Here is a 12,295-nt window from a genome sequence, read left to right as displayed (position 1 = left end):
ATGATACAATCATAGAGGATAGAAGATGAAGAAAATATGGATTCGGTTCGCTGAAGGGACTTAACCGCGATCACGGTAACGAAAAGTTGCTTAGGCGGTGATGCGACTTGCAGCAAAGGGTCACCCGAGTGCGTAGAAGAGGAATTCGAAATTAAGGTGACTGATGTCTGGTACACTGCGGCGGAATGCATTGATAATCCGGTGGCAAGATAGCGCGCTGAAGATGGGTTAGCTGCTATTGGAAGAGCTATGGATCTCCCAAGCACTCCTATCGGCAGGTAAAGAGCAGCCTCTTCTGGTGAAGCAAGTTCGACGGGCGAAGTTTGGACTAGAGGGTTCGCCATTTAGTGTGGTAAGATTTATCTCAGATTTCAGGCTCTTTACAAATACTGCAGCGAATGTCGGCGAAGACGACACCATAGTACTAATGATGAAACGTAAAGATCCGTAGGTCAAAAAAGTGCAGAAATAAGTCAGTTGGCCTTGAATCTATTGTAAAAGCACTCCGCAGAATAGACTGTAATATTATAAATACACTTTTGCTTGCACATAGATTTTAAAAAGTGAGAAAAGAAGGAAATCGGAGCCAGTGTGAATCGAATTCCGAAGCTCTCGGCCGCAGGCTACACACGATATGGCTGAGCTATAAGAACACTTTCATGTTGGAAGATTAAGTGCACATTTAGGTAATCGAAAATAACTTTTCTTTCTTAGATTCCGATTAGTATGGATTATGTGAAAATCGTCAACAAAAGATTAATGGATTACACGGATTCGATTCAGAACAGTAAGAACTGAACAAGAGATGAGTTCACGCTGGAAGTGTGAAAAGTGAATAAGCCCAGAACCAAATCCTGACCCTCTCACTCACGAATGAATTACTATTAAAATAAAGTTCATATGCGATCCGCGATTTATAAACAAATTACACCAAATAAATTGAAAATTCAAGTCACTATACAAATGGAAACTAAAATAATTACACTGGAGTAAAAACAAAGCATGTTCGAACAGGTGGACATTCGTGAAGACGAGGGGCTCTATGGCAACCATTGATAGGGGTTATTATGATGCGTCACGTTGCCCAATAATGCAACCCGTTGGCTTATTGTATAACTTGCCAACGGTCATTGATGGGAGAATTCCGGTCCTAGTCGCAAGAATAAGCAAATAATTCAGTAGATGCATTCAACCAAACCCTTCTCAGGATTTGTTATTCACCATGTTTTCATTCCTAGAACACGAAACAATCAAATAGGATGGGGAAAGTTCTTTCCTCTCGTAGAGAACAATGATCGGTTATTAGACGAAACAGTGTCCTCATTGCCAGTTTACTTAGTTTCAAGGTTTATGATTGCGGTTTTCCAGACATTCCTTTATCAGCGAGCAAGGCAGATCAACACAAGCTTCACCACAGGAGGGTTTATCCACTATACTATGTGTGGTTTCAAGCCCCATTTTTATTTACAACCATTTTTGGAACGGTAAGTGCCCATTAAATATTCAGGATATTTGTTCCAATTTAGCCTTGTATCCAAGAACACTCCCAAATATTTTGCCTCATTCAATAGTCGAAGCCGTTAACCAAAAAAGTTAGGAATGTGAGGTCACTCAACTTTGTGTTTTTAGTGAACGCAGAATTCTACTAGACTCGGAGTTTATTGTACCAGCTCTGAAATTGTTTACGGGAATATTCCCGATATAATTATATCGATGTTATCAACATACACTGTAAGGTCTTACAATAGGAGTTTCCCCTGAAGGCAGTCCCTGCATGTGATGACCTACGGAGTCCTACTACACAGATGTGGTTAAACCCGCCTGCATAACCTCTTGATTTTGTCCAGAATATGAAGAAAGCAATTTGGGCGACTTTCTTCCAGAAATTTTTCGAGGACGAAAATTCGCAGAACATTAATTGCCCAGAGTACGAAAGAAGCCAATGCAGGCGGAAACTGGATGAAGCTGGGAAAGTACATAAAAACTATCATCACCCTTTAGCATTGGCGAAAGAAATACAAGATGCTATAATACCAGTTTACGAGACCCTCAGCAAGAACGACCGCAGAATAATAATGAAAGTTTTAATCCTTATGTGTGGAATGTGTCAGCAAAACATTTTCATTGCTTGAAAACTGTGGAAGTCTCTACTTTTCTCGCTCATATAGAATTTTCAACAAAGGCAGAAGTTTGAGGATTTTTTTCCGCATCGCTGCAAAGACACGAATGTTGGAGTATGCCAATAGCGTCCTTACTAGGCTCCACGTGAAAAGCATGCTGCCACCTCAGCCATCGTATTTTCAATTCATCAGTTCTTTTTCAGCAACGATATAGACGGTAATATTATTACGTGGACAAACCTCTCGCAATGTCAACTGAGCTTTCAGTTAGATCCATAAATTGGTATCTTTAGATTTTCATAGCGTCTAAATAAGAAGGAAGTTGTGTGTGCTTATAAAACTATTTAAAATGAAAACAGCGCACTAACATTAGCATAAATTGTATATTTAAGAAATAAATGCGACAATAGGCAAAAACTAATTAATTTTCTCGTCACATTGTCTCATAGACTTTGCATATTTACAAGCAATCTCCATAGATAATTTTCCTGATAAAATTCCGTGCCGTTCCATAGTATTCCAAATTGTACTCATAAAGATAAAGAAAACCACCACAGCACTTAGTAAAAATTTTGATATTGTGAAAAAGGTTTGAAGGCCGTAAACAGGTTTCGTGTCGGCAATGAAAAATAGTGCTATAGCCACCAGCAACGCCATAGATACATAGAAAATCCGATCGTTGCGTAATTTCCATATGCGAGCATTGCAAATTTCTATGCTTTCCTCTAAAACCTGCACACGGGTCTCAGGACTGTAAATATTCTCGCAAATTCCATCACCTTCATACATTTCTGGGACGTCGGCAATTTGAATTCGAGCGAAAACTGCTTCATGATCGGAATAGCTGAAACTTTGGCCTGGAACACGATTCGGGAATGGAAGGTCAAACTCTTGGACTGCAGCCTAGTGGGATCGAGAAAAATTGAACGTTTATTACTGTTTTCAACTCGCTAATATGAAATCAAATGATAACAACTTACGCGCACACTTCTTCCTGCTCGATACAATATGTGATCAATACGCTTGCCTGCTGGGCTTTTAACGGCTACTGTTTTATCAGTGTAGGAATTGCCTTCGCACTCATTGGTTCCTATCATGTCATCCTCACAAGTATCTTGTAAATTAGATGTCTGTGTTAAAACCCTGGAGAACAGAAGAACACAAAGTTAGCTTCTATTGAAACAAATTTCCTGGGGTAGTATGGCTTCTGAGGTTCCAAGACCATATTCAGAACTCGGTTACAAAGTAATTAAGTACATTCATTCGACATAGTTTTACCAACTTACTTAAAAGCAATATCGCCAGGCTCCGTATTCAAATCTCCAGCTAAAATTTGTAGAATTGAATCGCTTCGCGTACTCTCGATAAATTGAGCTGTATCAAACGCTTGAATGACACGATGAGCTTTATATTCGTCATTAATATTATCATATTCGGCATGTAACTGTGGAATGAAAACAAACAAATGAGCACAAAGGTCCTGTCTGAAATATCTAAACCTAAAGGGCTGAACCGAGGGTGACATTATCTGTAATCATTACTTTTATGAACACTCCTCAAAAGGGAAATAAACGATGTACCACAAAGAATTCATACGCTTTACCAAAAAATTCAAAGAAACTCAAAAAACTGCTCCGCTACTACTCTAAAACTTACATGAGCAATATAAAGATTAACAGGACGATTTTGTACTAGAAGACGACAAAGTCCAACACCTTTTCCACCGAACCAATCACCATGCTGAATTCTATGTGCGTATCCGTTTACAGCCCACGAATGGAAGAGTGCGGATATGATTGGATATTTGGATAAGATACAAAGACCTGAACCGAAAACGCCACTGGCAAAACAAAAAGGGAGACGTTCAAGTGATTAGTGCATGTTGTTCACAATGAAATCACGCAATTTTTTCAATAGTGGAGTAAACATTTCATCAAACGTACCCAAAACACTTACCTGTAGAAGTAGTGACTGTAGGGGAAAACCTCCTCAGTGCTTTTTCGAATGTATTCATAATCGGAATCCGACCAAACCTCCTGAAGCGAGACTACGTCGTATGTTCCTTTTTTCAATTCTGTTGTTATGGATTGAATTCTGGCCACCCGGTCGGATGAAATAAGTGGAATGCCCCTGAAATTCAAAGAGAAGCGGGATCATCATTAGAAATTGATAGTTCACATATTTTGACCCGTTAATAAAAGCATGAAAGCAGAGCTTAGATCCCGTTTCCGGTAACCTTAAAGGAAATTAAACCCTATCGTGGCATAGGTATAGAGGAGGTCGGAATTGTATGCATTATTGATGGTACCCGCTGTTAATTCAATATACCCTCTACATCAGAGCAAATGAGAGGGCTTACTATCTTCGAAACCCTAGAACGGGCCTAAGTATATGCATTCTCGATAGCGTAACCGTCCTAAACATGCCCTAGTAAGGAACTCTAGACATCCCGGTTTTGTGTCTGGCGTCCTGGGGTCCGTCATTGCTCTATCTCAGGAAGGATCTGCTACACCTTCTTTTCCTACCATAGATATTGCCCTTATAGACTTTCCGGGCTGGATCATCGTGACCTATGCGGACTAAATGACCCGCCCACCGCTACTGAATCGTCCATCCTCATGTAGGGGGCCAAAAATTCTTCGTAGGATTCTTCTCTTGAACACGGTCAAGAGTTCACAATTTTTCTTGCTAAGAACACAGATGTCCGAGCGGTAAGGATTGGTAATTCTAATTACCAACAAGGATATCGAGGCCGCCGAAATGCTCGCTTTCTCCAAATTGAACGAAAATTCCAGCGCTACAGATTGGGTGTTTTGCCTTCATGTTATTGACCTCAGACTAATCAAGATTTATTTTCGCGCTAGCATCGTTACAGCAAGATTCCGTACACATTTTCGTACGATCCTTGGCCGGTTTCCTCGCGTTATATTGGTCAATTCACTTGCAATTGGACTGATTCGACTTTTTTAAATATCGCCCTGCCATAGCAATGGGAATTAAAAGTGTAAACACAAGAACACACAATTTCAAACTGTTTGGCGTATGCGGCACTCATTTTAACTAACTATGGACAACATCATTTAGTATTTTTCGGGATTTGGCTTCCTTGGATTTTCGCCGAAAACGGATTTAGCGGTGTTAATGCGTCGAGCGACATCCAAGTTCACTGCCGCCGTCGCCAGAAACACGTCACGTTCACGTTCTGCCCATTTATGTAAATCTCAAGAGTGTGATAACAATTTAGACAGGACACCTTGGTTTTGTTGGTATCTATCGTCAGTCCGATTCTATTTGCCTTTCTTCCCAAATCCAGAGCGATTTGACCAGAGCCCATGACTCGGTGAAAGAGCTAACGGATTTTATCAGCGTAGTCATATTGTTTGAGGAAGTATAAAATCATCAAATGAACCCATCCTCGTCCTCAATCAAAGGGAACACGAAAAAGGTCACCGATAAAGAGAGGAGATTATAGGCGACAAGATGAAATCCTGGTGGACTTCGCTTTGGGCCTCAAATTCATCTGTGACTTTACCTCGATGCAGCCCGTGATATTTTACTACACCATATGTCACACTGATAACAGTTATTAATTTCTCTGGAATATCTCTCCTTTGTAGAGCATTCCAGATACAATCTGTTCACGCGATTGAATTCTCCCTCGAAATCGATGAAGAGCAGGTCGAGATGTGGCACGTCCGCTCCAGCTCCACCGCACAAACGCAGTAGCTACAGCGAGCGCATGTGGGATTCGCATCCACTAAAAAGCATCCCGCGAACTGAACTGGGTAATGTGGTAGTTGGTCTCCTCATGTTTCCGCTCAAGCCACACCCTAATGTTGTTCGTAGACTCGTCCCATTTTCCTTGCCAGAGATTATGCGACCCTGACCTTGCCGCAAACAAACGTTCCGTGTGCTGCGTCATACATCTTGCATAGTACAGCATTCTTATTTATTTTACCAGAATGTCGACAGAGATCGTGCCCCGCTCTTAATACTACACTGCAAACCCTTAGAACCATCAGCCGAGTCCACCTACTTCAGGGTCTGAGATTTGCAAGCGCCTCTGCCTATACAGGTGACGAGTAAAACAGTATGGATCGCACCACTCCGGCTAGAAATAGCTTCCGACAGTATTTGGGCCCGCCAATATTCGGCAACATTTTTGCAAGTGCCGCGATTGCACTGGCTACCTTTGTACATGCGTCCTCTAGGTGTTCCCTAGAGCTCAATTTGGTGTCAATTATCACCCCCAGGTATTTTATACGACCGCATGCCCACAGATTTCCACTTTCAAAGTGTTCTTTTTCCTGCGAGTCGTTAATAAGACCACTTCCGTTTTCACGGCCGCCCGACTCTTCCTAACCAGGAATTTACCACTCTCACTGTTTCCGTCGCGTAGACATCCACATTTTCTGGGGGTTTTGCTGTAACAACCGCAGCTAGGTCATTTGTAAAGTCGACAATCGTAGTCCCCTCTGGGACGGGAAGAGCAAGCACCCCATTATACATGATATTCCACAACAGGAGACCAAGTACCAATCCCTATGCGTCAATGTACTCTGCGACAATGTACTCTTTGGGGCGCTCATTCGTCCCGTCCCGAGTCCTCTCTGAGAGGTAATTTCCCACCAAATTCGCTAAGTACTCGGGGACACCAATGTCAATCAACGCCCCTTTAATTCTGTTCCAGTTGGCTGACTTGAATGCGTTTTTGACATCTAACATCTCCATCATCTTCCCCATTGTATCCAGCAAATAAATATAACGATATTATGCTGGATCTCCAGGTGGCTTTTTAGGTTTGGAAAGCAAAATCAACTTCCACTGGACAGGGAATATACTCTCTTTTGGGCAATTGTATGTGTGCCTCCTCTCAACCGTCGTCACTGGGCTTTCCCCTGAGCCTCTGGTAGAGCCCCGTGCCCGGAAATATGCAGTTCGCAAGCTTGCGACTTCATTGTTTCACCAGTAGTTGCCTCCTGGGCATAGTAGCATCGGATGATTTTGGTGGCTTTTTCTTTGCCCGTACTATTCCGGGATATGTCGGATTTGAGCGCCACGGAAAACGTGTCTCCCTCAAAAGCTTTCACCGTGCAGCCGAGCAAACCACTCGGCATTCTACGAGAACTCTTTTTCAAGCTGGAACTGCCCTTGATTTCCATGCAGATTGCCTGGTGGTCGCTGCGAGTATAGTCCTCACTGACATGCCAAGCAAATCTACTCGCTAAAGCGGCACTCACGTATGTCGGGTCCATTGTAGACCCCAGGTATCTTGCCTTGAATGTGTACGAGGATACAACATTCGCGAGTACCACATGTAGCTCCGCGAATGCTTCAAGAAGAACACTTCCCCTCACATTCGTTTCCCGTCTGCCCCGTTCAAGAGTCCACTCATTAAAGTCTGCTGAAATTATGGTCGGCCAACGTCCTCTTGCATTCAAAACTATAGCGGCAAGCATATGCTCATATTCGGCAAGTGTAGCGCTGGATGAAGCATAGCAGCTGTTGATGTGGACACCTCCTCCTGGTACTTCATTATATTTTCGAAGGTTTGTTCTCCACAAGCCTATAGCCCTGCTGGCCCCTTTGGTCTATGACTGGAATTTTATTCCATCATTCCATAATTATGGCCACATCGGTGTTTTTCTGCCGAATGATTTGTAAAAGTAGGTCCCGCACCGCCTGACAGTGTTGAGATTGACTTGTATCAACCTCATGTGCGACTTGTATTATATTAAGGGCTCTTCTGTATTCTAATCACCTGCTGCTGCCTGCAATGTGTGGATTATCCACACTCTCTTCCCTTTTGTACAGTAAGAAATTTGGGTCAGCTCCGTAGTCCTTTGATATGGGCTTCCACTCCGCATTGCTTCGACCTATCATTTGAACTGAGGTATGCCTTCGCAATATGACCGAAGCCAAAACATCTAAAACATCGCTTGAGTGTCACCCGCTCCCTAGCCCAGACTATTCTTACTCTCCCTGCTGCTAACAGTTTGAGTGATGTCTCTACTGGTGACCCGATGATATCGATTTGTTCCTCCGTAGGCTTTCCTAAGCGTTTTCACCGCTGACTCCTGCAGTCCGACACTCGGACTACTTCTCCAAGGCTTCGCGAAACTCCTTCGTGGCGATTTCATCTATATTTTTGCAAATTATAGTGATCTCCGGCCTGGTAGCCCTTATGTCTACTTCCTGTCTAAAAGACTTTCCGATTTGGCTCAAGAATTTGTTCGTGGTTACATCCTTGGATTTCTTGAGCTCCAACATAAGATCTCTTTTTTGGGACCGTCTTATGCGGCTGACATTATCTTCCAAGTTGGTGGGTTAAGGGTTTGCCTTCACTTTCTAGAATGGCAGCGTTTGGCAGTGTTTGACCTCCCTCCCCCCCTTTTTTGGGAATGATAATCACTTCCGGTATTATCTTCCTCCGATCCACTTTTCTAAAGGCTTGCACATCCTTTTTTAGAGATCCAATCCCCCTTCCCAAGGTCGCCACTGCAATAGTTTCGTCGGCAACTTCAATCGTAGTCCTCATGTGCTCCGCCTTTTTGGGAGTTAATTCCTTTTTTTCTTTTCAGGGTTTGTTGTATTTAATCGTTCAACTTTTCAACTCTTTCCCGGTTTCTCTTCTTTCGTATTTTTCGTTCAACTGCTTCCCCTTTTTTCGTCTTGGGCCTTGTCGTACGCCAAATGGATTCCTCTTATCATGGCCCTTATATTTTGATGAATGCGCAGTAAAGGTTGACTGATCGTTGCCTAAAACCTCGGGTGATTCGGCCCCCAGGATTCCGCTACACGCTTCACACTGGGGGTAGCGCGGACTTATGCCCATTTGGGAGAGGGGAGATCTGCAAAGAATCTAGTTTTTCTGAACGGATCCGCCGATGTATGTAACATTAGACGCCACAGCAGCCAAGGTTTCCACTACTGAGGCACTGCGGTCGTTGCCTGCCCACTCCTAAAAGCCGCCGGAACTGGGTTTCTAAACCCTGCACTAACTTACTTCTTTTCTACTTCTCGCATGTTTGGTTTTATTTCTGAGTATCGTTCCCATAGCCAGTTTTTATTCACGGGCAGGCTTTTTGCTCCCAACTACACGGCATGCGCATAATCATGCCCATATACACACTTCTCCGGATGCATGCATGTGTATACCCATAACCCATCCGCCGAGCGTTCCCTCATCCGGACGAAGGGACCCGCCTGATGAGAAATTTGGCAGCTCCACACAGGAACTATAGTCTAAACTCCACACACTGCCAAATCATCATGCGAAGGATATTAATGTGGTATGGTACAGGAGGACTCAAAGAGGAAACCAGTCTGTTCCCGGCCGATCAGGCTTTCGAATGATTTTAGCTAATATCTTCGCGAAAGCAGGAAGCACGCAAATACCCCCTGAAAGACCATCCTTTCCTTGGGAAAGATCTTAGGTTCTCAGCATTTTAAGGTGGTTTGCTATATCATATCATCCCCAAGAGCTAGAACTTCACTAGATCTTATACCATTGAAAATCGTGATGAAGATTTCCCTTCCCATCTTCACCTCTTCATCATGGCGGGGTAGAAGTCTACCTTTAGCGTCCCTCACATGACTATTGAAAAGCTGACAATCACCTGAAAGCTCTTTAGTGACGTGGGGCATTATAGTTATATACGACAATGTCTGCTTCCCTGACCAATGCAATAGCAAAACCTCTCTTTCACTAGCAAGTCGCATTTACCCCTATTCTCAGGTAACAACTGAACTCCAACCAGCCTTCATGTTTCCGCAGTCAACCAGGTCCGACCGACCCTCTGCTTTGCAGGGAAAATCACCTAATAGCAACATTTAAGGGGAGATAAGCAACCATCAAATGGTGGTTCCTTTCGTCAGTACTTTTTTTATTATGCACATTCGGAAGGCATCTGCTAAATCTGCTGACCAATGAAATGGAAGCTTGCACAAGTAACACATCACGCAAGAACCTGAGGTTCATTAAAAGACGACTTCAATCACAATTTGGCATTGGCAGATGCATAGCAGGGGAGCAGAGCTGGAATGACGTTCGATATTCGAGTTGGCAGGTGTCCAGGTCACGAGTTGGAGTTGTTAATAAGCGGGCCAAGTTGTCAAACCAGGAAAGTATTATGAATAAAATGAGTCTACAGCTTGAAATCTGAGGGAAGCGCTCCTCAAGGGTTTGTAACTTCCCCAAACATTTTTTTTTTTTTTTTTTGGGGTAGAGTAGGTGAATGCATTTACGCATACAGTGTTGGACTCCCGATTCGGTACGTCGTCGGACTACCAACTAAACACCTCCCCTAGCTAGCCTGGAACCGGTTGTCACATTATTTCGGACTAGTCCCCGAACTCTCCCGTCTTGCGGAGCCTTCAAATCAGGGAATTCCTTTCACCAACGGGAGGGGAGAGGAGGAAGGAAACTGTCAGTTCAAGGAACCCCCTGCCATCCGGTTCCTCCACCGGTCGAGTTCTATCTTCTTAGCAACGAGAAGGGGCCGAACATAATGGGCAACATGGTTCCACCTGTCAGCAGTCCTCAGCATCTCTTCGACAATGTTGTCTGGAGAGAGATCCCCTGTCTTTAAATAGAGCTGCTGACGAACCCCATCCCATCTTCCACAAGAAAAGATAGTGTGGTGAGCGTCGTCCACAACTCTATTGCAAAACACAATCCGGAGAACGCGCCTTTCCAATCTTGTGCAGGTAAGACTGAAAACCTCCATGCCCACTTAAAAATTGAGTAAGGAAATAGTCAGTCTCACCATGCTTCCGATTCAGCCACGCATCTAAGTTGCCGATGAGCCGCGCAGTCCATTTATCTCGTCTAGAGTGTGTTGCCGTTCTTCGCGAGTAACCACCTCCCTTGGCTCAACTCCCTTGCGCTTGTATATGGCCTGACGCTCCCTAGCAAGAAGGGCAACGGGGATAACTCCCGCGATCACCATCACGGCCGGTTCAGAGACAGTGCGGTACGCAGACGCCACTCGTAAAGCTCCCCGTCTCTGTACTTGCGCCAGGCGTTTACGATATACCTCCTTTTTCCTCCTCCGTAGAGCAGGACAAACTGCGTTGAACTCATCAGGAGACGTCGCCTGCTAGACATAGGACCCCCAATGTTTGCCATTAGCATACTTAACGCCGAAACTCCAGCCGCAGCCTTGTTCGCTGCTCAGAAAAGCTCATCTTTGAGTCAAGAGTCAACCCGAGGTACTTTACCGCTGATTTTGACTCGAACATCGACTCACCGAACGATATGGGACGCAGGATCGGAATTCTCTTTTTAGTCAGGATGACTACTTCGGTTTTTTCCAGTGCAAGGTTGAAACCATGGGTAGTCATCCATCCGCTTACCCGTCGCATCAACATGCCAAGTCTGCTTTGCGCCTGTTCGACAGTGCGTCCAGCAACAAGCGCTGCGACATCATCTGCATAGCCGACCAGGCGCGACTCTTCTGGCATGTCGAGTTTAAGCAGACTGTCATAGGTAGCGTTCCAGAGGTCCGGCCCTAGGATGGATCCCTGTGCTACCCCCGACGTGACCTCCATCCACCTTTGACCCTCCAGTGTTTCATAGAGCAGGGAGCGGTTCCTCAGATAGTCCCTCAAAATCCGTAAGAGATAGTTCGGCACGTTGAAGGTATTGTCTAGTGTGTCTAGAATGTCTTTCCATCTTACGGAAGTGAAGGCGTTTCTGACGTCAAGGGTTACGAGGAGCACTACCTACCGAGTTCGGCGGATATGTGTGTTGATGACCAATTTACAAGGAACTACTATATGTGCTCCATATTCTCTCGATAGATTGTAGGGAAGGTTTTATCCTCTCCCTTTTACTGTCGTCCTGAAGCTAATTTCTTCTGTGCCTTTTTGTTAATAAACCTGGCAAGTTCCCTAAAGTGTATACAAAGACCCGACTTTGTTCTTTGTACGTAAGCCACGGACGTAAACTGAGTCGATTACTCACCAAACGTTTAAAGTCAGTATGCACAGTTCTATTGCCATTTTCACTGATAAAATTCTTCTTAATTCAAAAAACACGGAATGAACTTTTAAAAATAAATGTAAAACTTTCCATCAAGCAAGCCACATTTTCACAGATGCTTCTCGGGGACTCAACCAGCCGTGACCTGTCAACGCGATGACATTTACACTGGTCCCCTCTCCCAAATTGG

At 44.1% G+C, this 12,295-nt stretch overlaps 1 protein-coding gene across 1 annotated transcript; it reads right to left on the bottom strand.

Annotated features, from left to right (window-relative positions):
- Window positions 1-2,484: 2,484 nt before the first annotated feature.
- On the bottom strand, window positions 2,485-12,274 carry LOC119650709 (putative neutral sphingomyelinase). Its single transcript, XM_038053718.1, has 6 exons — window positions 12,088-12,274; window positions 4,077-4,250; window positions 3,777-3,960; window positions 3,407-3,564; window positions 3,101-3,263; window positions 2,485-3,023 (listed from the first exon to the last, which is right to left on the bottom strand). The coding sequence occupies exons 1-6, from the start codon at window positions 12,123-12,125 to the stop codon at window positions 2,538-2,540; spliced, it is 1,203 nt and encodes a 400-aa protein (XP_037909646.1). The 5' UTR covers window positions 12,126-12,274; the 3' UTR covers window positions 2,485-2,537.
- Window positions 12,275-12,295: the final 21 nt, after the last annotated feature.

The sequence above is a fragment of the Hermetia illucens genome, chromosome 1 (genome assembly GCF_905115235.1).
Source record: "Hermetia illucens chromosome 1, iHerIll2.2.curated.20191125, whole genome shotgun sequence".
In the NCBI taxonomy this organism is placed as follows: Eukaryota; Metazoa; Arthropoda; class Insecta; order Diptera; family Stratiomyidae; genus Hermetia; species Hermetia illucens.
The sequence above is the reverse complement of the archived record's forward strand: the minus strand, read 5'-3'. Positions and strand labels throughout refer to the sequence as shown.

Excerpts from the sequence above, each read along its gene's own strand:
- LOC119650709 (XM_038053718.1), bottom strand. The coding sequence starts at position 12,125 with ATGGCAATAGAACTGTGCATACTGACTTTAAACGTTTG. Across the intron at positions 3,961-4,076 it reads TACAGTCACTACTTCTACAG|TGGCGTTTTCGGTTCAGGTC; the intron begins GTAAGTGTTTTG and ends TTGTTTTGCCAG. Across the intron at positions 3,264-3,406 it reads CCTGGCGATATTGCTTTTAA|GGTTTTAACACAGACATCTA; the intron begins GTAAGTTGGTAA and ends TCTGTTCTCCAG.